This window comes from Myxine glutinosa, chromosome 2, assembly GCF_964187855.1.
Source record: "Myxine glutinosa chromosome 2, kmMyxGlut1.1, whole genome shotgun sequence".
Lineage (NCBI taxonomy): Eukaryota > Metazoa > Chordata > Myxini > Myxiniformes > Myxinidae > Myxine > Myxine glutinosa.
The window spans coordinates 10,809,408-10,836,121 of NC_136262.1; the positions used below are offsets into that span (position 1 = coordinate 10,809,408).

The window sequence follows — 26,714 nt, forward strand, 5'->3', positions numbered from 1 at the left end:
AAGAGGGGAGGGGGAAGAGGAGGGGAGGAGGAAGAGGAGAGGGGAGGGGAACGGGGGGGGAGGGAGGGGGGAGGGGAACGGGGGGGAGGGAGGAGGGAGGGGAGGGGGAAGGGGGTGGGGGGGGGGAGGGGGAGGGGGAAGGGGAGGGGGGAGGAGCCCTTCTTCCCCCAGGGACCCCCTCACCCTCCCCCTCCCCCTCCTCCTCTCCCCCCTCCTCCTCCTCCCCTCTCCCCTCCTCCCCCCTCCTCTCTTCCCCCTTCCCCTCCTCCTCCCCCGCCCCGGCAATGCCGGGTACTTCTGCTAGTATATATATAAAGCAGTAAAGTATGTTTGTTTGTTTGTCCTCTTATAACTCGAGAACTACTCATCGCAGAGAAAAACCAAAGGCATATTCGGAATCAGTACGTCTCAGAGCAACTACAGCACACCTTAAATTTTAAAAAACTTCGGGTTGTAAAATTAGCGTATTAGCGCAGAAGCGCTAGCAGAAGAGGGAGGGAATCGAAGGGAGGGAGCGCAGCGCTCCCTCTAGCGCTTCGCAGCGCCAGCGCTTCTGTTAGCGTAATGGTGCACAGGCGGTTCTCACTCTTGCGCATGCGCAAATGCGCTGTTCCGATGCTTCATGTTCCTGCAAAGACTTTGGCGCATGCGCAAATGACGACACATGGGCCACTGTATGTTCGTTTAATACGTACGCGCGTTTGATGGGCGGGGGCGTATGGCGTTCATGAAATGGTCGAATGCGGAAGTGCTTGAAGCCATTGCGAGCGACTCGCACGATCTCTTGTCATGGTCCACAAGATTATCACAGAGACGTGCAGCTTCCAGCATTACGAGATATGATCGAGACCTAACTTTTGAGACCAGTCCCAGACTTCTAGGCCCCGTGGTTGGTTCAGACGACCCCGACAAAGGACGTGTTGGATTTTATCGCGAGCCGATTCGAAGCGCCGACCTGCCGGCGAACAAAACCAGTCATATCTTTTTAACGCGTGGTTCGATTTTTACAAAATAAACTTTATCTTGAAGGGCTGAACCGTGCGCTCACAACGATACCGAGTTTGACCCCTGGGAGAGCCGTTTTGCGCCAGCAAAGGCGCCTTGTTTTCCGTGATGACCATGTCGTGCTACATAGATTACCATAAATTATAATATATTACCGGCGGCGCGTTCCGTGACGTCACGGCTCACTTAATTGCAATTATCTCTGGGATTCCTTGGCCGAATCGTACCAACTTCTATATATATAAAGCAGTAAAGTATGTTTGTTTGTCCTCTTATAACTCGAGAACTACTCATCGCAGAGAAAAACCAAAGGAATATTCGGAATCAGTACGTCTCAGAGCAACTACAGCACACCTTAAATTTTAAAAAACTTCGGGTTTTAAAATTAGCGTATTAGCGCAGAAACGCTAGCAGAAGAGGGATGGAATCGAAGGGAGGGAGCGCAGCGCTCCCTCCAGCGCTTCTGTTAGCGTAATTAGCATATTTCGGAACGTTAATTTTTCAACTTCATTATTCGGAATCAGTACGTCCCAGAGAAACTTCGTAATGTTAATTTTTCAACTTCATCCGATTGACATGGGACCAACGGCATGTGACAGAGAGTGAAACATACATGCTACATTTATTTGACGACAATGAGTTCCGACTTCCGGGTTCGTGCCGCCAACCCTGTTAGGCGCCTCTTGCGGCACACAGGGAATTACCAGTGAACTGGTACTCAATTTGCCGACCTCGGTAGGATGACAGGCTGAGTCAACCCCCCCTGGTGTGAAGGGGGAGGAGGGGAGGGGGAAGAGGAGGGGAGGGGGAAGAGGAGGGGAGGGGAACGGGGGGGAGGGGGGAGGGGGAAGGGAGGGGGAGGGGGAAGGGGGGGTGGGGGGAAGGGGGGGGGGGGGAGGGGGAAGGGGGGGGGAGGGGAAGGGGAAGGGGGGGAGGGGATAGGGGAGGGGGGAGGGGCCATTCTTCCCCCAGGCACCCCCACACCCTCCCCTCCCCCCCTTCCCCTCCCCTCCTCCTCCACCGCCCTGCAATGCCGGGTACTTCTGCTTGTGTGTATATATATATATATATATATATATATATATATATGTGTGTGTGTGTGTCGTGTGTGTGTGTGTGTGTGTGTGTGTGTGTGTGTGTGTGTGTGTGTGTGTGTGTGTGTGTGTGTGTGTGTGTGTGTGTGTGTTATTATATATATATATATATATATATATATATATATATATATTAATATATATATATATATATATACATGTATATATATATATATATATATATATATATATAATCGTTAGATTAAATAAGACGCGGACGTAGCTTCAGGACGTCGATCTTTAATTGTCGACAAGCTTTCGACCAACAAAGGTCTTCTTCTGAGTCGGCTCCAAGTTCAACGGAATTGAGTTACGAGCTCGGTCACAGAACGAATTAAACTCGTAAGTCAAGGTTTCACTGTATATATATATATAATGTTTCACTGTATATATATACACAGTCAAGGTTTCACTGTATTTCACTGTATGACTTCCGTTGAACTTGGGGGCCGACTCAGAAGAAGACCTTTGTTGGTCGAAAGCTTGTCGACAATTTAAAGATCGACGTCCTGAAGCTACGTCCGCGTCTTATTTAATCTAACGATTATTTATTCAATGCAAATGAGACGCCCTGCTCGTACTGTGGAGTTTCTACTATTTCTTACAGTTTTATATATATGTATGTATATATATATTATATATATATATATATATATATATATTATATATATATATATATATATATATATATATATATATATAAATAAAACAGTTTGTGTGTGTGTGTGTGTGTGTATGTAATGTTACCGATAGACTCCTAAACGGAGAGGCTCACGTGCTTGATATTTGGCATAGACATGGCCATTGAGCCTGGGAAGAACATGGCCGACCTAAAAAAAAATTATTTCATAATATTTTTTTACCATATTTTTACCTCAGCGCATTTCAGCGAGGAATATTATACACGGAATCTGAGCCGGTGGCAGAGCAGCGCGCTGATTCGCTCAGAGCGATCACGTGATGTTCCTTGCCGCCATAAACTCACAGTTACACGTTCGCACGTAATTCAGAGCGAAAAGCGATTGCGTTTTTTTTCACATTTCAGGGAGGAACATTGCCATTCACAGCACATAGGTTTTTTTTTTCTTTCATCTTTAGATCCATATTTTTTTTCAGCGAGGGAATATTATACACGGAATCTGAGCCGGTGGCAGAGCAGCGCGCTGATTGGCTCAGAGCGATCACGTGATGTTCCATCCCCGCTGCCAGACCATTGAACATAAAACAGTTTGTGTGTGTGTAATGTAATGTTACCTCCCCTCCCCTCCCCCCCCTCCCGTCCTCCTCTCCCTCCTCCATCCTCCCCTTCCCATCCCCCCTCCTCTCCCTCCCCTCCCCCTCCATCCTCCCCTTCCCCACTTACCCTCCCCCTCCGCCTCCCCTCCCCCTCTCTTCCTCCCCCTCCTCTTCCCACCACCTCCCCCCCCTCCGTCCTCCTCCCCTCCACCCCTTCATCCTCCCCTTCCCCTCCCCCCTCCACCCTACCCTCTCCCCCTTCCCCCCTCCCCCCCCTCTCCTCCCTTCCCCCCCCCATTCCCCTCCCCTTCTCCCCCTCCCCTCCCCCCGCCCGGCGATGCCGGGTACTTCTGCTAGTATATACATACAGTTCACAGATTGAATGTTGTCAACATTCTAGTTCCTTGGTTCCCAATAAAAATTCTGTTAACATCAGATACATGAGAACGTCAGATATTCATCAACTGGAGTGTCTTCTCATCAAGTTGTTTTGCCTTTCCTTCAACTCTTCTTTCTTTGTCCTTCGCAGACCTGCGTAAGCTGTTAGGGATGCTGATGCTTGTTAAATTGATGTTCTCCTAAGCCTTTGGTGTTGGTTCAGCGGTTTCCTGGAAACGCCCTCGCTTGCAGCGCAAAACCAGAACATTCACTACCCCTTATGTTAACTCCTTTCTGTACATTTCTTTACTTGATGGATATTAAACTCGTTAATGCCATAATGTCTGCCCAATGACACCACACACTCGCCTCGACCAAGCTTAACCAAAACCTCCACTTTCTGTGTCAAAGACATCACTTTCCTCGACCTTTTCGCATTTGGTTCACCACTAGCAACAGTTTTCCTCTTTGGAGGCATGGTTAAAAAATACAACAACAACACAACAACATGCATTTTAAGGCAATTTTCCCTGCGAGAGCAGGGGTTAGCCTTGCGGTCTCCATGACAATCTTCTCCATTTTGCCGTATTTTCTGCATCTCTCCTTGTTAACCCCCAGGTACGCATTTCTTCTTCCACCATCTTTAGCCAAGTCTTTCTCGGTCTTCCCCATCCTCTACTTCCTTCTACATTCATTTCCATCACTCTTCTCAACCAGTCACTTTCATCCTTCCTCAACACATGACCAAACCATCTCAACCTGTTCCTCTTCACAGCATCAATCACAGGCTCTATTCCCATCATCTTTCGCAATTCATCATTTGTCTTCCTCTCTCTCAACGATACTCCGCACATCCACCGAACCATTCGCATTTCCACTCTTTCCAGCCTTCGTTGCTGCTCCACATTCATGACCCATGTCTCGCTCCCATAAATCATAACACTTCTCACACATGCAGCATACACCTTTCCCTACAGCTTCAACCACACTCCCCTCCTCATCAGCACGCCACTCAGTTCCTGAAACTTCTTCCATGCACATCTCACTCTGGCAACCGTTGCCGAGTCTGATCCACCTTCTCCATTCAGCATGTCTCCAAGGTCGCCAAATGTTTTCACACCTTCCAGCTTCCAGCCGTCTCCAAGATCCAACTCAACATTTCCTCCATCTGCAGCTCCCTCTGTGTACACCTTCCATTTAAATGTAGCTGCCACACTGGTTAATGACCCTCTCAGACCACTACATTTTTGATGAACCCACTCAGCGCACATTGTACATTGAATGGCGTTCACTCCGACACCCTTCCTGCACACAGCACATGGCCACTTCCCAGTTCTTTCCACCTCACCACATGCTTTACCACTTGCCATCACCTTCGTCTTTCCTATATTCACCTTCAGACCTTTTGTCTCCATACATTCCTTCCACTTGTTCATCTTTTCCTTCAGTCCATCCATACTTTCCGCAATCAACACCAGATCATCTGCATACAGCAACTCCCACGGTAAACCCTCCTTTACGTTCTGAGCCAGCACCTCCATCACAGCTACAAATAGTAGTGGACTTAGTACCGACCCCTGGTGCAATCCCACCTTCACCTCAAACTCACCACTGTTCCCGTCCTTCGTCCTTACAGCTGTGCGTGCTCTTTTGTACATTGCCATCACTACTCTGATCAACCATTCCTCCACTTCTAACTTCCTCAGTGCCCATGTCAATACTTCGTGTGGAACCCTATCGAATGCTTTCTCCAGATCAACAAACCTAAGAAACAACTTCTTCCTCTTCTCCATGTACTTCTCCTGCAACTGCCTCACAATAAAGAGTGCGTCTGTCGTTCCTCTTCCTGGCATAAATCCAAACTGCATTTCGTCGATCTTCAGCTTCTTCCTTATCCTCCTCTCCAACACCCTTTCCAATACCTTCATTCCATGCTCCAATAACTTTATCGCTCGGTACGAGCCACACTCCAGAGGGTCACCTTTCCCCTTGTATAGAGGGACGAGGGTACTCAGTTCCCAATCCACTGGAATGTGGCCTTCTTTCACCACCAGATTACAGATCTCTGTCATTCTCTTCACACACCAACTTCCTGCTGCCTTCAACATATCTCCCACAACTCCCGTCGGCCCTCCCGCTTTTCTACTCTTCATTGCTTTTATCGCTTCCTCAACTTCCTTCTCAGTTATCTTCTCTGCCGGTCCTAAAAGTGGGTTACTCTCCAGGTTGCCATCCCATTCATTCTCTGTATTCAACAGCATTTTCATATTTCTTTTCCATCTTCCTTTAATTCCATCTGGGTCCACAACGATTTGTCCCACTTCATCCTTCAAGCAACTCACCCCCATCACATCACAACTCTCTTCGCTATCTGCTTTGCAATCCTGAATACCGCTCTGACCCTCTTCCGAATCCAAGCGTTCTCCGAACATTTTCCTACATGCCTCTTGCGCCTTTGCTACCTCTTTCCTTGCAGCCTTCTTGGCTGCCTTATAACTTTCATGCTCTGCTTTTTCTGCTCCCGTACCCTTCACCTTCTGCCACTCCTTGAACTTCTTCCTCTTCTCGTCAATCCTCTTTCCAACTTCATCATCCCACCACCATGTTTCCGAGTGCCTCGGTGGTCCTTTTGTCCATCCACATACCTCACCAATGGCTCCCAACAGACTATCTTTCATTGACATCCAACCACGTTCAAGCTCAACCACATCATCCTCTACCCTACTCAGCCTCTCTTTTAATGCCTCCCTCACTGTCACCTCTTTCAACCTCCACACCTTCATTCTCGGTTGGTACTTCACCCGCCGAGCTCTCCTCGCACCTTTCACCCTTATGTCGCAGACAACCAAGTGGTGCTGTGAAACAGCCTCCTCCCCCGGGATCACCTTTGTGTCCCGGAGGTGCCCCCTATCTCGCCTACGCACCATCAGGTAGTCAACGGTTGTCGTCGACCCACCTGACGTGTACGTAACAAGCTTATTATCCCCTTTCTGGAACTGAGTATTACAAATCAACAATTCAGCTCCATCAGCAAACTCCAAAATCCTTTCACCTTCTCCATTTCTCACACCATATCCGTCACCCCCATGAACTCCCTCAAAACCGTCCATACTCCTTCCCACATGTCCATTTAGGTCTCCTCCAACCACAACAACTTCCTCATCTTTCACGTTTTCCATCAGCTTCTCTGTCGCACACCAGAACTTGTCCTTCTCTTCATCGCTCCGACCAACCTGCGGAGCATATCCCGAGATGACGTTCACCAAGAGCTTTCCAATCATCATTTTCACCATCATCAACCTATCACTCACTCTAGTCACACTCACCACACTGTCTACAAACTCCTCAGAAAACAGGACACCAACACTATTCACGCCCTCTGGGCACCCTTGTCCCTTGCCACACAAACTTGTATTTCTGTCCCTGCCTACCCTTCACCATTTCCACACCACTTCCCTTCCATCTCGTCTCTTGCACACAACATATCTCCACTCTTCTTCTGACCAATACTTCCACCACTTCTCCTGATCTCCCTGTCATTGTCCCTGCATTCTATGTCCCAAACCTCAGAAACCGATCTCCACTTCGGGCTGTGCCCTGCCCATATGTAGTTGTAATTGTCATGGTTCTCTTTTTGAGGCAATGTTTTTTTAATGGCCGGATGCCCTTCCTGACGCCAACCCTCTTAGTCGCCTCTTACGACACGCAGGGATACGGTGTACCTATTCTAACCAGGGTACACACCGGTACATGGTTAAAAAATACCAAGGGTAATAATAACCAAAAACATAGGAATCAATTATGAACCAACCATGTATGAACAACAAAAAAAACAACTCAGTTTCGTCATCGTGTGCCTTCTTATAATAAACTGTTATTCAGTAAAAACATGCTTTATGTGGTGACCCTCTATTGTAGATTTTGTGCGCGAGAAACAATTATGACACGGCTTTAATGGTAAATCACTGGGGGAGGTGAAAATTGGAAACATTCTCTCAAAGAGACCGGCGGAATTAACAATTCCGACCTGAGGCCTGGCAGATTATTTCCATTTGTGCAATTTTCACGATTTTCCAGGAGTTTCAAGGACTTGGACAAGTTTTTCAGGACTTTCCAGTACTGGAAAATTCTTTTTTATTTTTCCAGGAGTTTCAAGGAGTTTCAGGGACTGTGAATCCTGTTTCCTTGGGTAGAGAAGTTAAAAAAAGATCCTTTCAGAAAATAACATATTGTTCTGCAATGTGCTAAAAATATTTTCTCCAGGTTTCCATCACCCACCTAATGCCAGTCCTGTTGAGTGGCTGTGGCTTGGCCCAGGACAGGTGTGGGCAGGCAGGGAGGGGCCGGGCCCGTGCCTCAGCAAGATTTGCCTCAAGCACTTTCGAATATCGGTGCAGATGGTTTCCTATAAAGACAGGAATTGATATGCAACAGAGTAAACCAAGATGGCAAGAAAGATGAAACTGTCCAAGGTTCAACATTGAACTGTACTGTGTTGTGAAACCAACCCTATGATAAAACTCTTCTTGTACACTGTAATCATATCAGCAAAGCTCTCGCATTTCCAATCACAACATATTCATCTGAAAGCTGGAATATAACCAGAAGAGATGGGGAATACCTGGAGTCATTTGGGAATCGTTGCTAGAGATGAGTGATAAGGGTGTGTTGTCGTGAACAGAGAAGTAACAATTTATATATTTTTTAAACAACCTGAACACCAGTTTACCTAGCAGTGTCTTGAGCCACTCGTCATACTTTGACTACATTTGTTGTAGAGATGCAGAAAATTTTGAAAATAAATTTGTATGTTGGGTGTTCGATGGCAAAAGAGGAAAAGGAAAGGGATTAACAATTCATTATACCGTATACAGTGAGGTACAATAAATCGAAAGAAATCCAAAGTGCCTAACTCCAGACTCAATCACAGAGGGGGAAAGGGAACAAAAACTAGGTGCCTAATCTCTGGTGGTGGCAGAGTCGAAGGAGGGGCGAAGAGGGGATGATGCTGAAGCAGGCACGGACAGGTGGGCCTAGCAGACGATGAGGAGGTGATGAGGTGACGGGAGGAGGCGAGCAGGAGGACAACCAGCAGCAGGAACCAAGCAGGCAGATGAACAAGGGAACATGTTTCTCCCACAGAACGCAAAATCCCAACTGTCCTCAGAGTCCGGTCCTATTCCTCCCTCTGGCACAATGCCAATTTTCCTCGGACCTCTCCAGCCCACCTCAGAATCAGTGCGATCCCAAGCGCACAGAACCCGCGTAATACAGGCTCCTTCCCATGCTCCGCCCCTAGAGGCTCCCATAGCTTTGCCCTTGGAGGCGTCCATAGCTCCGCCCCTCTCTCTCCCTTGCCAAGGAGAGCCCCATTACGATGTGCATCGCTCTCCTCTTTGCTCTTTTATGCCATTCGGTGCACCCGGTGGACATATTACAGGAGGTTTTACTCACATTTCCGTCACTTTAAACCCTAGATATTTAATACAATGCACCAGCCTCCATATGGTGCACGTTCAAATAAGATAATCCTTCAGCTGACGTGTCCCAGCTTATTACATCGAGATTGACCAAATACTCTACACTGACCATACTACTCTATACATTTCTACCTGTCCTAAGGTAATCTTTAACCCCATCTACAAACGTAACAGTATTTTCACTGATATGCAATGAATAAAGTAACAAACACTTTTCACACTACACAACATGTTTTTATTGATACACTTTTTTTGCATATCAGTGAATGCTGCTTCGTCTAAAGAGGTCGCGTAGGTGCTGCGACCGTGAGAACATAAGGGGAAGCGTATGTGCGCTTGAGGATGACGGAAGGTCATTATTTCATTGTTAAGTGAAGGGTATGAATATGATAGAGTACTCAGCAGAAGGTCAGCAGAGTACTATTGCAAATGTAAACCCACAAATATCACGGGTTTTGACCAATTGCGGGCAAACCATTGTGTTCCGATTTAGTTATCATGGAATTTCATTTCGGCCAATCGTGGTTTTTGAGCTGAGATGAGTCATTGTTTGCATCCACATGTACGATTACCTCCTATTACGAGTCTTTTGTTGTTTCTCGTGCATCGTTTTTGATGGCGCCCAAATGTAAAACGATGGACAAAATTCGTTGTGCGAAAAGGTAGAGAAAGATCATGACGTTGGGCAAAAAAAACAAATCGAGTTGTTCGATCGGTTGGCAAGAGGTGAAAGCGCAACATCTGTGGGGCGCCATTACGGGATCAATGAATCTACTTTACGGGATATGCGCGGTATATCTGTAAAAGTGAGTCAAATATCCATGCAAGTGTTGCCACCAGTGCACTGCAAAGCACAAAGGTCTCATTCCAGTCCCTTGATTCTCATATTCAAAGGATGGAAAAACAGCTTAATATTTGGGTTGAAGAAAAAACACAGAATAAAGTGTCTGAGTGGACCGGTGATATAGATGAAATCACTGTAGATTAACCAATGTTTGCACGTGGCACCTGGGGCCAAAACCTCAAGTTCAACCACGGCTACCCACAAGTTTCACGCCAGCAAGGGCTGGTTTGAGAAATTCAAAAGAAGATTCGGCCTCCATGTAAAATTAGTCGGGGAAGCAGCACCGGAAACCGGAAGACCATGGTGCTGCGAAAAACTACCCACGGCAGATCCATGACCGTCGGGACGGGATTATTCTGGAAGAGGATGCCATCTCGTACCTCCCAGTGCCGTGTATATTGAGAGTCTGGCCAACTGAAATACTGGCGCCATGTTGCATACCTAACTTCGCCGCCTGGCACTGCGAGATGTATGTCAGCTATGGCAATCCTGTAGTTCTGTGACGAGGGAATCGATGTTATTACTGTTTGGTCGCAGATTTAATGAGGAACAACTAATTCAAGTTAAAGTGACGTGTTGTTTGTTATTGGAATAATAAAATCTGCAAGCGGCGTCATTTATTCACACGAATTGTTTGCCTGTCGCGGCACACGATTTATTGTCAGCTGCATACAGCATACTGATAAATTTTATTTCTCTTGGCATGAAATTGTAATTTGATAAAATGGAGCTTGCATACTAGTTTTCATCTATTATCTGGAAACGTAACATACAATATTCCCATAATGCTACGAAAGTACAATGTCTATTATTTTATTCATTAGCTTGGGTTCACAAATGTTGTTATACTTTCGTTTTCAAAGTTGTTATACTTTCGTTTTAAGTTTTCAAAGAACACTTTACTCAGGAAACTGACACAAACAGTGACAAATATTGCGTCATAAACAAGTATTTCCTGATACATAAGCATATATAAACAGTGCATGTTACAGGGTATATGTATAATAAGGGATTATGTATAATACCTGATTTTCAGTTATTATACATAATCATATTCATATATATATATATATATATATATATATATAGGGTATAGCAGTGTATAGGGTATATATATATATATATATATATATATATATATATATATATATATATATATATGTATGTATGTATGTATGTATGTATGTATGTATGTACGTATGTATGTATGTGTGTGTGTGTGTGTGTGTGTGTGTGTGTGTGTGTATATATATATATATATATATATATACACAAAGAATTAAGTTAAGCACCCCCCCCGTTTTTTTACAACCTCGCACATTACAAGTTTGTTGTCGTCAAAACAGTGTAATATACCCATGATATTGCTATATTTTCTGGAGAAGTGATATTATGGTCACATAAAAACATAACAATCATGCCGTTTTCAATATTTTATTCTGAATAATTTAAGGTGAAATTTTTTGGGAATTTTAGGCATATTTTCACCTCAATTTAAGTATGGAGCTATAGGTCCATCACGGACAGTGTGGATGACGTTTATGTTTTCTAACGTACAGTCATTGTTCTGAGAAGACCTCTAGCGATCTTTGCGTCAATAACGTGTGTAGGACCCACGTGATCGGATCACTGACTCAACCCTACGTCTCATAGACCCTGTAAGCCGTCGTATGCGTTGCTGTGGCAGGTTGTTCCATTCCCGATGTAATGCACGTTCCAATTCATCCAGATTGGCTATTGGAGGGACCATCTTCGCAATTTGTCGTCCCAACATGTCCCAAACGTGCTCGAGGGGGTTCAGGTCAGGACTGTACGCAGGCCAGGGGATGGTTGTCACAGCACCTTGCTCCATCCGATCACGTGGGTCCTACACACGTTATTGACGCAAAGATCGCTAGAGGTCTTCTCAGAACAATGACTGTACGTTAGAAAACATAAACGTCATCCACATTGTCCGTGATGGACCTATAGCTCCATACTTAAATTGAGGTGAAAATATGCCTAAAATTCCCAAAAAATTTCACCTTAAATTATTCAGAATAAAATATTGAAAACGGCATGATTGTTATGTTTTTATGTGACCATAATATCACTTCTCCAGAAAATATAGCAATATCATGGGTATATTACACTGTTTTGACGACAACAAACTTGTAATGTGCGAGGTTGTAAAAAAACGGGGGGGTGCTTAACTTAATTCTTTGTGTATATATATATATATATATATATATACCCTATACACTGCATATGTACACGAACAAGTACAAAAAGTTTTAATTAAAACAAAAGCCACGTCGATGTTACACAATGCCTAGATGCAGCTGTGCCTGTAACGTCGATGTTATAGGCACAGGACATTCCTATTGATTCGATTACTTGATGTTATTTTTGTGCAAAGTGAAAATATATCTCGGCAATTTCCCGTGTGTGGCGACGAATTTTTAATATATCTCGGCATTTTCCCGTCTGTTATTTCAGGCGGTGTATGACTGACCATGCCGCGATTTTAAAATATATATATCTCGGCAATTTCCCGTGTGTGGCGACACGTGAACGAAGCTATGCTCCTCTCTCCACATTATTGTGACGACGTATAAATTAAATATTTCATCGTGACGATTGTCATCAAATGGACGAATTTTTAATATCTCTCGGCATTTTCCCGTCTGTTATTTCAGGCGGTGTATGACTGACCATGCCGCAATGTAAAAAAAATATATCTCGGCAATTTCCCGTATGTGGCGACACATGAACGAAGCTATGCTCCTCTCTCCACATTATTGTGACGACGTATAAATTAAATATTTCATCGTGACGATTGTCATCAAATGGACGAATTTTTAATATATCTCGGCATTTTCCCGTCTGTTATTTCGGGCGGTGTATGACTGACCATACAACAACAACAACATGCATTTTAAAGGCCATTTTCCCTGCTAGAGCGGGGGTTAGCCTTGCGGTCCCCATGACAATCTTCTCCATTTTGCCCTATTTTCTGCATCTCTCCTTGTTAACCCCCTTGCACGCATTTCTTCTTCCACCATCTTTAGCCAAGTCTTTCTCGGTCTTCCCCGTCTTCTACTTCCTTCTACATTCATTTCCATCACTCTTCTCAACCAGTCACTTTCATCCTTCCTCAACACATGACCAAACCATCTCAACCTGTTCCTCTTCACATGTATGATTGACCATGCCGCGATTTAAACAAAATATATATATCTCGGCATTTTCCCGTCTGTTATTTCGGGCGGTGTATGACTGACCATGCCGCGATTTAAAAAATATATATCTCAATGGACTTGAAGTTACAGGCCTTTGAGAATTCATTTCGTTCTATAAAGGGCAACTTTCATCGGATTTTCTTCCCGTTTTTTTTCAACCGAGTCTAAAACTATGTTAGCGACTGTGAAAAATGAAATGATATATCCAATTTGATTTGAAATAAAACTGTGTGAGAGAGGAAGACACCACGGGCCTACAAAACAGGCCTCAAAGCTATGCGAGTTAATAAAATGGTGGATATTTGTTTATATGAAGGCTCTCCCAGAATGGGTGGAGCTATGGTTCCCAGAATGGGTGGAGCTTTGAGGTTTTGTCTTCTCTGCAAGAACAAGAAGTAGAAGAAGAAGAAGAACAACAACAACAACAACAGCAGAGGGCACTCTATATGAGCAGCGTCTGCGACGCGGCTAAAAAGGGAGGGGTAAAGATTTGCACTGCACTCTCTCCACCTCACCCCCAGGAATACCTCTGGCTACGGCTTCCCCTTCGCTCCCACCTCTTGTTCATATGTGTGTTGTACCGTCCACCAAACAGTGATGACTCCATCTACATCTCGCTGTCTGATGATATGGACCAACTTCTATCTACTCATCCCAACTCTCTCTTCCTCATATGTGGTGATTTCAACTGTCATCATGCCAGTTGGCTGGGTGTGGGTACCTCTCTCACCAGCCATGGCTCCTCAGCAAAGGACTTCTGCGACTCACTGGGACTGACACAATCTGTCAATTTCCCGACCCGGATCTCAGTCAACGGAACATCTTCTCTTCTGGACTTGGTTATGACTAACTTCCCTGAAAATGTCTGCTGCTCTTCTTCTGCTCCGATCGGATCATCTGATCATGTCCTTGTTAAAGTGGACATCTCTCTGACCATCCTCAGGGAGCCTGCTCAGCGTCGACGAGTCTGGCATTTCACTCAGGCCAACTGGCATGGTCTTCAAGCAGCCATCAATCATCTGGACTGGTCTCCCATCTCTACCACCTCTGACATCAACTCATCCTGGGAATTCTTCCAAAGTAAATTGCTCTCTCTCATGCACAGATTTATCCCATCTCGTCTTCAGTTGTCATACCCTTCCTCCCGTCCATGGTACACGGAATCTTGTGGTGAGGCTGTTGCCCAGAAACAACTTGCCTTCGTCTCCTGGAAAGCAAATCCAACGGAAGGAAATCTCATTTCCTTTCACAAAGCCCGAAACAAGTGTGTGTCCACCCTCAGGAGAGCCAGGAAACAATATCTCTCCGTTCTCAAGACCGAACTCTCTTATCTGTCTCCCTCTTCCAAATCCTGGTGGCGTCTGGTCAAATCCGTTTCTGGTGTTTGTTCCCCCTCCATCCCCTCCCTTACCTCAAACGGCTACACAGCTGACTCCGCACGTGAAAAAGCTGAATGCCTCAACTCTGTGTTTGCCTCTAAATCTTGTGTCCCAAACCCATCCCTCTCTGTACCCACCATACCCAGTCGTACCCTGCTGCTCCTGGACTCCGTGTTCTTTCCTCCTGACAAGGTGGAAAAGTTTCTGTCAACCCTCGACTCTGATTCTGCAACTGGACCCGACGGCATCAGCCCACGGGTCCTAAAATCCTGCTCTGCTGCTCTATCTCACCCTCTCTCTGTTCTCTTCACCCTCTCTTTTGCTCAAGGTCAACTGCCATCTGCTTGGAAATCAGCCAACATCACCGCTTTGCACAAAAAAGGTGCAAAAACAGATCCTAGCAACTACAGACCAATCAGCCTTCTCCCAATTATCAGCAAAGTCATGGAATCCATCATTGCTTCGGATATGAAATCTTTCCTCTTCTCCAATGGCTTGATCTCTGATCATCAATTTGGTTTCAGACCAGGTCACTCTACTCTGGACATGCTGCTTCTGCTGTCTCAACAATGGATGGAGGTCCTCAATGCCAAACAGGAAATTAGAGCTGTCTCCCTCGACATATCACGTGCCTTCGACACGGTCTGGCACCCCGCTCTGCTCACCAAACTCTCCTCCTTTGGTATCCATGGAAATCTCCACGCATGGCTGGCGGACTTCCTCTCTAGTCGTCGTCAACGTGTGGCCCTGAATGGGTTTCTCTCATCTCCTCTTCCTGTTCAGGCTGGAGTTCCCCAAGGCAGTGTTCTGGGCCCCGTGCTTTTTCTGGTCTTCATCAATGATCTCTCTGACTCTCTCGAAAATCCTCTCTATCTCTTTGCTGATGACTCCACTCTCTGCCGCTCCATTCCTCTTCCCTCAGATCGGCAGTCTGCTGCCTCCTCACTCTCTGAAGACCTGGACAAAATCACAGACTGGTCAAACAAGTGGAACATGTCTTTCAATCCTGACAAATCTCACACTCTTACTATGTCTCTCCGAAAAGATCGACTGGACAACCCTCCCATCTACTTTCTCAACAATCCTCTCCAAGAAGTTCTGTCGCTCAAGATTTTGGGTCTCACTATCTGCCATGATCTTTCTTGGGAAAACCACATTTCCAAGCTGGCCTCCAAAGCCAGTCGCCGACTGGGCATCCTCCGTCGTGCGAAGTCCTTCCTCGGCACACCTGAGCTCCTCACCACATACAAGGCTTTCATCCGCAGCTCAATGGAATACTGTTCTCCCCTATGGGCCGGTGCTCCTGCCTCACACCTAGCTCGGCTTCACGCTGTTGAAACCAAAGCTTTCAGAATTATTGGAATCTCCCGCGATGAAGCTATCTCTGAGGGCCTTTCACTCACTCACCGCAGGCAGGTAGGTGGTCTTTCTGTCTTCTACCGACTCCTCTCCGGCCTTGCACCCCCAGCTCTCTCTGTGCTCTGTCCCCCAAATATTCCTACAGGTCGCACAAGATCTGCCAGCAACCCTCTGATGGTTAAACTGCCGAAATCTCGGCTCTCTGCTCACCTTCACTCTTTCATTCCTCTTTTCTCCCGCCTCTGGAACAAACTCCCTCACTCCCTTCAATCCCACTCCTCCCTCCAGGTCTTTAAAACAGCTGTTCACCACCATCTCTTATCTTCCCCCATCCAAAACCTTGATCTTTTCTACCCCCGCTAATTCACCCCAGATCCACCTTGTTTGAAATTCCAACTTCTTTCCTGGAAGTCCTGGCAGTGTCCATATGTTTTATACCTCTCCCACCGCCCCCTTCCCACGCCCCCCCCCCCAAAGCCCTCGCCCTCTCTCAGATCTCTCGATGTCTCCATGTCTCTCGGTCCCTGCTCTCAAATGTTGTGTTTGTGTCCTTCCCCCTCTCTCCTCATCTTGTCTACCGCTCCCTATGTTATATGTTTTATGTGTCGGTTTGTCTTTCTGTGTGATTAATGTTCGCTCTTTCACGAGCCTCGATCTTGTATACAAAAAAACAAAAAAACAAACAAAAAAAAAAGTCATCCGACCATTATTTTTTGCTCTCGCGACTCTCCAAATGGGGTTTTGAAAAAATTACCATCCCCAGAGAAAAATAGACTGAATGCTTAGAACACCCATCTTTCTCCTAGGCAAGCCTGCTGTGTATTTAGTAAAACAGACCATCCCCTGTTGTGACAGCAAACCTGACAGAAATTGCTTTTTTGATGGATATATTCTATATAGCAATTAGCTATTTCAAGTGAAGTAGTTAAATTACATAATTACATATTTCTATCAATTCTTCAAACCTTTTCATGGGTGGATAGGAACTTTTTATTATGAGGGGTGGCAGATATTTTAGATGAGTAGGTCAGGGCGCCTCGAGCTGCTGGGGTTCGGGGGCATGCTCCAGAATTTTCACTATAACAAAACAAGTATTTTATGAAACAAATTTTTTTGGGATACAATTCTGTATTGAGATATTAATTGTATCTTTTGGTCTCTTTCAGTTACTCGCGGAGGCCGAGACCAGCCGGCCTACCGACTGGAATAAGTGCCTGATTTGTCAGAAGATAACTCAGGAAAATCTGAGATGCCCGCTGGATGCGTTCAACAGAAGGGATGAATAGTCGGAAGCGTATACTAAATTCCTGGAGAACGTTCGCATATTCCGAGAGCTTGAAGCTATGCCAGTAAATGTGCCCTTCATCCCGGAGGACGTTAGCAAGTTGATCTCAAACACCGTGAAGTGGCACAAATTGTGCTACTCAAAATTCAACGATCAAAAGCTTGAACGAATTCGGAAACGGGCCAGCCTGGACTTCGACGACGCCGCCGCAACTGCAAAACGTAGCAAACGTCACGGGTCTGTGGACGACACAAAGCGACAATGTTTGTTCTGTGGCAGGGACGGTACAGTTGGAACTGATCTTCACGAGTGCATGACTTTTGGTGCTGATAAAAAAATTCACCAAATGGCCACAGAATTGCAGGACGGCGATTTATTAGCTAGATTGACTGGAGGTTCTGATTTGATTTCAATCGAAGCAAAATATCATTTCGATTGCCTCACGAAGTTTCGAAATCGCCATCGGTCGCTGAAAAGAAACGAACAAAAGACATCGGCAGATGAGTCGGAAATGATGTCCCAGTCGCGAGCTCGTGTTGAACTTTTCACGTATGTTGAAAACTCTGTTATGAACGGTCAAGTTGTGTTCAAACTCAGTGAATTGTATGACTTGTATCAAGCTCGCCTTAGTGACCTCGGTGTAGACAAGCTGACAAACCGGAGCAGACTAAGGAATGAAATACTGGAATACTTTCCGGAAGCAACGACAGTTTCTGAAGGACGCAATTTGTTGATAGTTTACAGAGATTCGCTATCATACTTGCTGAAGGACCATATGACGTCACGGGACTATGATGAAGAAGCACGTACACTCATGAAAGCTGCCAATATCATTCACAGAGACCTGTTCGAACACAAGAAATTCACCTTTTCTGGAAATTTTCATCCGGGATGCCAAAAGGAAGCCATACCCACGTCTCTTCTGTCAATGATCGCAATGATCTTGAATGGGTCGGACTTGAAGGACCAAACTAAAGTGGAGTCACAAGCGTGTTTGACCGCGTGTCAAACAATACTTCTTAATGCTAAGAAAAAGGGAACTGACACAGATCACGGCCACAGGCACACGTATCCTCCACCGCTGCCGATCTATATTGGCCTGAGAATTCACGCACAGTTTCGAGACAAAATACTCATTCAGGCCCTCTTCAAGTTAGGGCTCAGCATTTCTTATTCTCGTGTCCTGGAAATAGAGTCGGCAATGGCTGTGTCTTTGAGTGAGCGATTCATTGAGGACGGTGTCGTGTGCCCAGTTCAGCTCAGAAAACAGATTTTTACTGTCGTGGCTCTGGACAATATTGACCACAATTTATCCTCCACATCTGCTACATTTTCATTCCACGGCACTGGTATTTCATTGTTCCAGAAGATTTCAGAAACCAATCCCGGTGAAGTTAGAGAACCGATAGGATTTCCACCAAAGGATACCCAGCCGCTGATGCTCAAGAGCTATCATGATGTCTTGGAAGTGCCAACAAACGTAACAAAATGTGAGTACATGCCTCCCGCTACCCAGCCATCTTTGACGCCCGCAGAAACGGAAACAGTTGGCGAAACCGCACCGAGCTCAGCAAGTGGATAGATTACAGCATCCAAAAAATGCGAGAATGCGAAATTTCTCAGGGAGATATGGTAACATGGTCTGCCTTCCACGCCGCTCTCCAAGACTCCATAAATTGTACAACGATATCAGCTGTGCTTCCACTGTTCTACGAAAAGTCTGCAACACCGTCGATGATCAAACATGGTATGGACGTCGTTAAAACGGCCATCAATTTCTTGAACCCTGGACAGGTCGCGGTTCTTACAGTCGATCAGCCACTCTATGCCATTGCCAAGTCAATACAATGGAAATGGCCTCTGGAATACGGTGCGGAACATTTCGTCGTCATGCTGGGAGGGCTACACATAGAAATGTCTCTCTGGAATATCGCAGGAAATCTCCTTGACCATTCTGGGTGGACAGACGCTCTGATGAAGGCAAACATCACGGGGTCCGGTACTGCCGAGTCATTCTTGAATGTCTCTCATCTGAAGAGAACCAGGTGAGTTTGCTCTGAGTATGTAGTTTGTAAAGTGACGACACTGACGATTTTTTCCATCTTAACGATTTTTTCTATTATTATGAACACATAATCAATTTCCTCATCTTTATACAGACAGTCACACCAGGTTACTGTCATCTGCTTGTCTCTGCTGGAACAAGACGCCTTTATCGCTGACGGGGCTTCGGACGACGACACGATTACATTGGAATCCTGGCGAAAACTCATGTGCAGGCAGCACCCGACCTACTATTTCTGGGATTTGGTCCGACGATATGAGGTATTCGTTTTGACCATGGTGAAGGCGCACAGGGAGCGTAACTTTCAACTCTTTCTGAGAGTTTTGGAGGAGGTAATCCCATTCGCTTTCGCATTCAATCATACAAACTATGCTCGGTGGTTGCCCGTGTATCTGAAGGACATGAAACTGCTGCCGGACGAAGTAGCGACGGAATTCCAGAATGGCGGATGGGTGATTGCAAAGACTTCGAAGAAATTTTCAACAATCCCGATCGACGAGGCGCACGAACAAATGAATAAAATCGTGAAGGGATGTGGCGGTGCCATTGGTCTCCTTCAGAACCCGGCAATGTTGAGACAATGGCTCTTGTGTGCCCCGGAACAGTCATACTTATTATTATATAATAATAATAATAATTCATTTATTTTGTATAGCGCTTTTCCAGAAGCCCAAAGGCGCTTTGACAGAGTGGCAAAATTTGAAGCGGGTCTGGGACTGACTACGGACTTATCAGATGAGAATTACGATTCTGGATTCGCCAGTCAGAAACCATTTCATAGACAAGTTCGGCTTCTGTACCGACCTATTGCAGATATGGGGAATCCGTTTTCGGACCATTTCCCTGAGCTGATCAGTCTGAATCGAACATGTGCCCCGGAGACCGCCATTGACTGCCTACGGACGCTAGAGAAGATCGGAACTGAGAAATTCCAGTTTGTGCCATTATAAAACGTTTTATTTAATGTTTAATTTGCAAGTCGTTCCTGCTTCGTTTTTAATCTGCATGCCGTACTGTACTTCGGGCGTCATAATCGAGTGGTGTCAAGTAACATTCATTGAGTAATTATTGTAAAACATTCCCTAAACCCTACAATACGAGTGGAAATCGACCTGTGTCTGTCCCATCAAGCACACGTGGTAAGAATTTCATCACTTTCTAAACCGCCACCGCAACAACCCTCTCCCCTCCACACAATATCTTTGCCTATTATTGGTGAGTACAGGACTGTGTACAGTACAGTACTCATTTATTATCCTTTGTAGTGGCTACCGCTGGGTATACACAATCGCCTTGCACCTACCGAGGACGCGGAGCGATCACCATGCCGGGCTCGTCCAGGACGCCCGGGCATGCCCGCTCTCGACTTGCCAGGCCTCGTCCGGGACGCCCGGGCACGCCCCCTCTCGCCTTTCCCGGGCAAACGCTCCGGGATAATGTGTATATATATTGCTGCCTGATAAACGGGCTTTTCAGAGTACCCGAGTTGATTTGACACAATAAAGAAACTCGGACGAATTCCAGCTTTTTGTCGCGTCCATTCTTTCGATTTACGTTGGAGCATAGCTCCTACATTGGTGACCCGACATGGACACGGCAGTTGCCCTCAAACTGCCTACCTTCTGGGAGGCTCACGCGGCGGTTTGGTTCGCCCAGGCGGACTCCCTGTTCGCCCTGCGAGGCATCACGGCCGACGACACCCGCTTCCACCATGTGGTAGCAGCACTCGGCTCAGCCACTGCGGCCCGCGCCCTGAGCCTCCTCGAGCGCCCGCCAGCCGCTGACAAATACGACGCGATTAAAAAGCTCCTCCTCGATGCTTTCGCCCTCTCATCAGCGGAACGCGCACGGCGCCTGCTCGACCTGCCCGAGCTCGGCGGCACGCGCCCGTCCGAGCGAATGGACTACATGCTTTCGCTGCTCGGCGAGCACTCTCCGGCATTCCTGTTCCGGGAGCTGTTCCTCCGTCAGCTGCCTAGCCTGGTACGCCTCGCCCTGGCAAGCACGACGATCACGGATCCCCGCGCCCTCGCCAGGGAAGCCGACAAGATCTCCGCGGCAGGCCAACGCATTGGACCAGAGACCTGGAGCCCACCGCCGTCCGAAGCAACGCCCATGGCGCCCGAGCACCCGGCACGGTCGACGACCGAACTGCCGACGCAATTGGCGGCCGCTACGCCGCGCCGACCACCTCCAGCACGACGACCGGAGCCTCCACCTGACCAGGCGTGGTGTTATTATCATGCCAGGTTCGGACAGAAGGCCCGGACATGCCGACCGCTGTGCACCTTCGGCAAGCCGGGAAATGGCCGGGCCGGCGTTCATTACCAGCCATGAGCGCCGGCCACACGGGCAACTTACTTTTCATCACGGACAAAGCGTCCGGACGGCGCTTCCTGTGTGACACCGGCGCCCAACTGAGCGTCATACCCGCCTCCGATCAGGACAGGCAGTCCGCGGTTTGCGGCCCCTCCTTGGTTGCGGCCAACGGATCGGCCATCCGCACCTTCGGCCCGCGCAACGTCACCCTCTGCTTCGGCGGCCAACGCTTTAATTGGACTTTTGTAACCGCAAGCGTGCCCATGGCTCTGCTAGGCGCCGACTTCCTCTGCGCACACGGACTGCTGGTGGACGTCCAACGGCGTCGCCTCATCAACGCCGAGACCTTCAGCTCCCTGGCATACACATTGAGCAGCTCCGCTCCGACCGAGCTGGCATGCGCCCTCCCGGCGGCGAACGAGTTTGCTCGCCTGCTCACGGAGTTCCCGGCCATCACGCGGCCGACGTTTTCGGCCGTCGCAGTACGACAGGGGATCGAGCACCACATACCAACCACGGGCCCGCCGGTCTACGCCAGAGCCCGCCGCCTCGACCCAGCCAAGCTCGCCGTGGCCAAAGCCGAGTTCGACGCTTTGGAACACCTCGGCATCGTGCGGCGCTCCGATAGCGCGTGGGCTTCGCCACGACACATCGTCCCAAAACCAGGGGGCGGCTGGCGCCCATGTGGCGACTACCGCCGCCTTAACGACGCTACCACCCCCGACAGGTATCCGATCCCGCACATCCAAGACTTCTCCGCCCGTTTGGTAGGACGGGTCATTTTTTCAAAGATCGATTTAATACGGGGATATCACCAGGTACCTGTCAGGGTGGCCGACGTCCCAAAAACGGCCGTCATCACGCCGTTCGGCTTATTCGAATTCCTGCGAATGCCGTTTGGCCTCAAGAACGCGGCTCAGGCGTTCCAGCGCTTGATGGACGGCGTGCTGCGTGACCTGCCGTTCCTCTTCGTTTACCTGGACGACATCCTCGTCGCCAGCACGACCGGGCCGAGCACCTCCTCCACCTCCGAACACTGTTCGGGCGCCTTAGCGAGCACGGCCTCATCATCAACCTGGCCAAATGCCACTTCGGCACAACGGCCGTTGATTTTTTGGGCCACCATATCACCAAGAACAGGGCCGTGCCGCTGTCAACCAAGGTCGAGGCCATCACCACATTTCCGCGTCCCCGCTCGATAAAGGCCCTGCAGGAATTCCTGGGAATGGTGAATTTATATCATCGCTTCGTGCCCCGCGCTGCTCAACTCATGCGGCCCCTCTACGAAGCCCTACGGGGCAAGCCGGCCAAGCACGACGTCGTCTGGTCCGCAGCAATGGACGCGGCCTTTAAAAGCTCAAAGCGGGCCCTCGTCGACGCAACACTGCTCGCTCAGCCGGTGCTCAACGCTCCCATCGCCCTCACCACGGATGCCTCCGACTACGCGGTGGGCGCCGTACATGAGCAATGGGTGAACGGGGTTTGGCAGCCACTCGCCTTTTTCAGCCGGCAACTCCTGCCGAACGAGCTCAAATATAGCACGTTTGACCGTGAGCTCCTCGGTCTACACCTGGCCGTTCGCCATTTCCGCCACCTCCTGGAGGGCCGACCCTTCACGGCGTTCGTCGACCACAAGCTGTTGGTTTACGCAATGGCCAAGGTCAAGGAGCCGTGGTCGGCCCGCCAACAGCGCCACCTCTCCGCCGTGTTGGAGTTTACCACGGACATCCGGCACGTCGCCGGCAAAGACAATGCCGTGGCCGACTGTCTTTCTCGGGCCAGCGCGAACGCGGTCCACCTCAGCGTGGACTTCACGCTTATGGCGGCGGACCAAACCACCGACACCACGGTGCAAGCCCTCCGGGCGGCGGACACGGGCCTCCGCCTGGCCGACATCCCCTTCGCGGACACTGTCCTGCTCTGCGACGTCTCCCAAGGCCAGCCTCGCCCCATCGTGCCCGTTACCTGGCAACGCCACATCTTCGCCTCCCTCCACGGCCTTTCCCACCCGGGCCGGAAAGCTTCCCAGAAGCTGGTGTCGGCGCGATTCGTCTGGCATGGCCTTCGATGGGACGTCCGCGATTGGACCAGCACCTGCACAGCCTACCAACAGGCCAAGGTCCACCGACACACCCAGGCCCTGCTGGCACCTTTCGCCGTGCCCGAACGACGTTTCGACCACGTCAACGTGGACCTGGTGGGCCCCCTCCCCCCATCACGGGGTTTCACACACCTGCTCACCATGGTGGACAGGACCACCAGGTGGCCGGAGGCCATTCCCCTCGTCTCCACCACCACCGCCGACGTGGCGCAGGCTTTCATCGCCACCTGGGTCGCCCGCTTCGGCGCACATCTCGTGGGACCGCGGACCGCAGTTCACCTCCGAGCTGTGGGGCGCGGTCGCCCGCAACCTGGGGGTCAAGCTCCACCGTACTACGGCCTACCACCCCCAAGCCAACGGGTTGTGCGAGCGATTCCACCGCTCCATGAAGGCCGCGCTCATGGCCGGCCTTCAGGACGGCGGTTGGGCCGACCGGCTGCCGTGGGTCCTTTTGGGTCTCCGCACGGCCCCCAAGGAGGACCTCCGGGCGTCCACCGCCGAGCTTGTCTACGGCCAGGCGCTACGCGTCCCGGGCGAATTTGTGCCCGATGCTACCAGTCCCTGGTCCGCAGCTCACCAGCGCTCGGACCTCCAGGAGACCGCCCGACGGTTTGCCCCCGTGCCAACGTCCCACCACGGTGACCCCCAGTCCTACGTCCCCCCAGCGCTTCGCACAGCGGAGTACGTTTTTGTGCGTCACGACGCACATCGGGGGCCACTCTGGCCGCCGTACGACGGGCCCTTCCGGGTCCTGCGACGGGACGACAAGTCGTTCGTCATCGACATCGGCGGCAGGTCGGACCGGATTGCGGTGGACCGCCTCAAGCCGGCGCACGTGGACATCGACCAACCGCCACGGTTGGCCCTTCCGCCGCGGCGAGGCCGCCCCCCATCCACGGTGCCCCCCACTCGACCGCCCACAACCACACCGGACCCCCCCCACGACCCACCAGGGGTCGCTTCGGCTGGGTCATCAGGACCCCCCTTAAATTGACCCTGCCGGTGCAAGTCGATTCTGGGGGGACGTGTGTCGCGGCTACCGCTGGGTATACACAATCGCCTTGCACCTACCGAGGACGCGGAGCGATCACCATGCCGGGCTCGTCCAGGACGCCCGGCATGCCCGCTCTCGACTTGCCAGGCCTCGTCCGGGACGCCCGGGCACGCCCCCTCTCGCCTTTCCCGGGCAAACGCTCCGGGATAATGTGTATATATATTGCTGCCCGATAAACGGGCTTTTCAGAGTACCCGAGTTGATTTGACACAATAAAGAAACTCGGACGAATTCCAGCTTTTTGTCGCGTCCATTCTTTCGATTTACGTTGGAGCATAGCTCCTACACCTTACTCTTTTTTGCTGTATTTATAGTCCAGGAGCAAGACCTGTGAAAAAAAGGTCTCGCTCAACCCACATACAAGGTTTGGTGGCATATTCCGTTAGGGGAACATTTCTAGGGTGGGTGTCACTCCAGATTGTGGTATAATGGGGGCGATGTTGTCATACTGGTGTTATTTAAAACAATATTTTTTGCAATATTGCTGGTAATGAAATGTCACTATCATGGCATGCACAGAGATAAGCAAAATACCGTTAACAATGCAGGTGTGTGTTACTACTTCATCCTTACTATTCAACGAGTGAGTTGGTAAGAATATTGGGCTTCGTATTGTATTTCTTTGCTGTGCTGTGCTGATCTAACAGTCAACCCAACTTGAGATCAAACTGGCGCTGGGTGAGTCGACTTACCATCCATACGCTGTGGCAGAGAGTCCACATGCGGTAGTTGATGTTTCTGCCCATCACCATGCTCGGTGAAGATCGGTGACAGCACGCCATATGCTGTGTATTGCAATATGGCATCCAGCAACCAAAAGCAGTCTGTAAGTACACATACATGAGTGGAATAATATCAGGATGGATAACACCACAATCATTACTGCATCCCAACACCATTCCACCCCACACAGGCCCCTCTTCCTTGCAGAAAAGAATCCTAATTTTTGATCCTAGTTACTGGTGTCATTTGAATCGGTTACAAAAAATCTTCATCAAACTTACGGAATAAAAAAATTAATAACTGGAGCGAAGTCAATGGCGTGCCATCGCAAATCCCCACACTTCCACCGAAAGAAAGTTGAAAGATTGCAAAACGTTCCACCAGGATTGACCCAATATCAAATTTAGTGTTAGAAAACCTTCTGTTTTGACCCACTGTGATCCTTAAGTCCCAATCCACATCCCTTGGGGCATGAACCAGGGGTCATAACACCAAAATTGTTACACATGTCATGTGTCCCCCAATGTGGATTGCATATACAGCAAGTTCTTCTGCAACGTCGCTTCTAACAACGTCGTTTTGCGACAATGTCACTAACCAATAGGGGAACACTTTTCCAACGACGTCGTGCCATTTTTTTAATATTTTTTTTTGGGATACTGAATCGAGGCTCGTGAAAGAGCTAACATTTATTTCACAAACAAATCAAACAGACAAACAAAATATATAAAAAGAGGGAGCGGCAGACAAGATGGGGAGAAAAGGGGAAGCACACAAACACAACATTTGAGAGCAGGGACATCGGGAGATGTGTGGGAGGGAGAGGGCTTGGGGGGAGGAGGCGTGGGAAGGGGGGGGGGGGGGTGGGAGAAGTATAAACACAAGGACACCAAGGACTTCCAGGACAGAAGTTGGTATTTCAAAAAAGTGGATTTGGGGTGAAATTAGCGGGGGTAGAAAAGATCAAGGTTTTGGATGGGGGAAGATAAGAGATGGTGGTGAACAGCTGTTTTAAAGACCTGGAGGGAGGAGTGCGATTGAAGAGAGTGAGGGAGTTTGTTCCAGAGGCGGGAGAAAAGAGGAATGAAGGAGAGCAGAGAGTCTTGATTTTGGCAATTTCACCAGAAGAAGGTTGCTGGCAGATCTTGTGCGACCTGTTGGAATATTTGGG

General features: G+C 48.6%; 1 protein-coding gene across 1 annotated transcript in view; it reads right to left on the reverse strand.

Moving 5' to 3' along the window:
- MBTPS1 (membrane bound transcription factor peptidase, site 1) overlaps window positions 1-26,714 on the reverse strand; it is a 197,594-nt gene that overhangs the window by 30,214 nt on the left and 140,666 nt on the right. The window contains exons 20-21 of the mRNA XM_078772991.1: window positions 25,513-25,644; window positions 7,992-8,118 (exon numbers count right to left, since the gene is read on the reverse strand). Coding sequence (XP_078629117.1) covers window positions 7,992-8,118; window positions 25,513-25,644 — 259 coding nt within the window. The remainder of the gene's footprint in view (window positions 1-7,991; window positions 8,119-25,512; window positions 25,645-26,714) is intronic.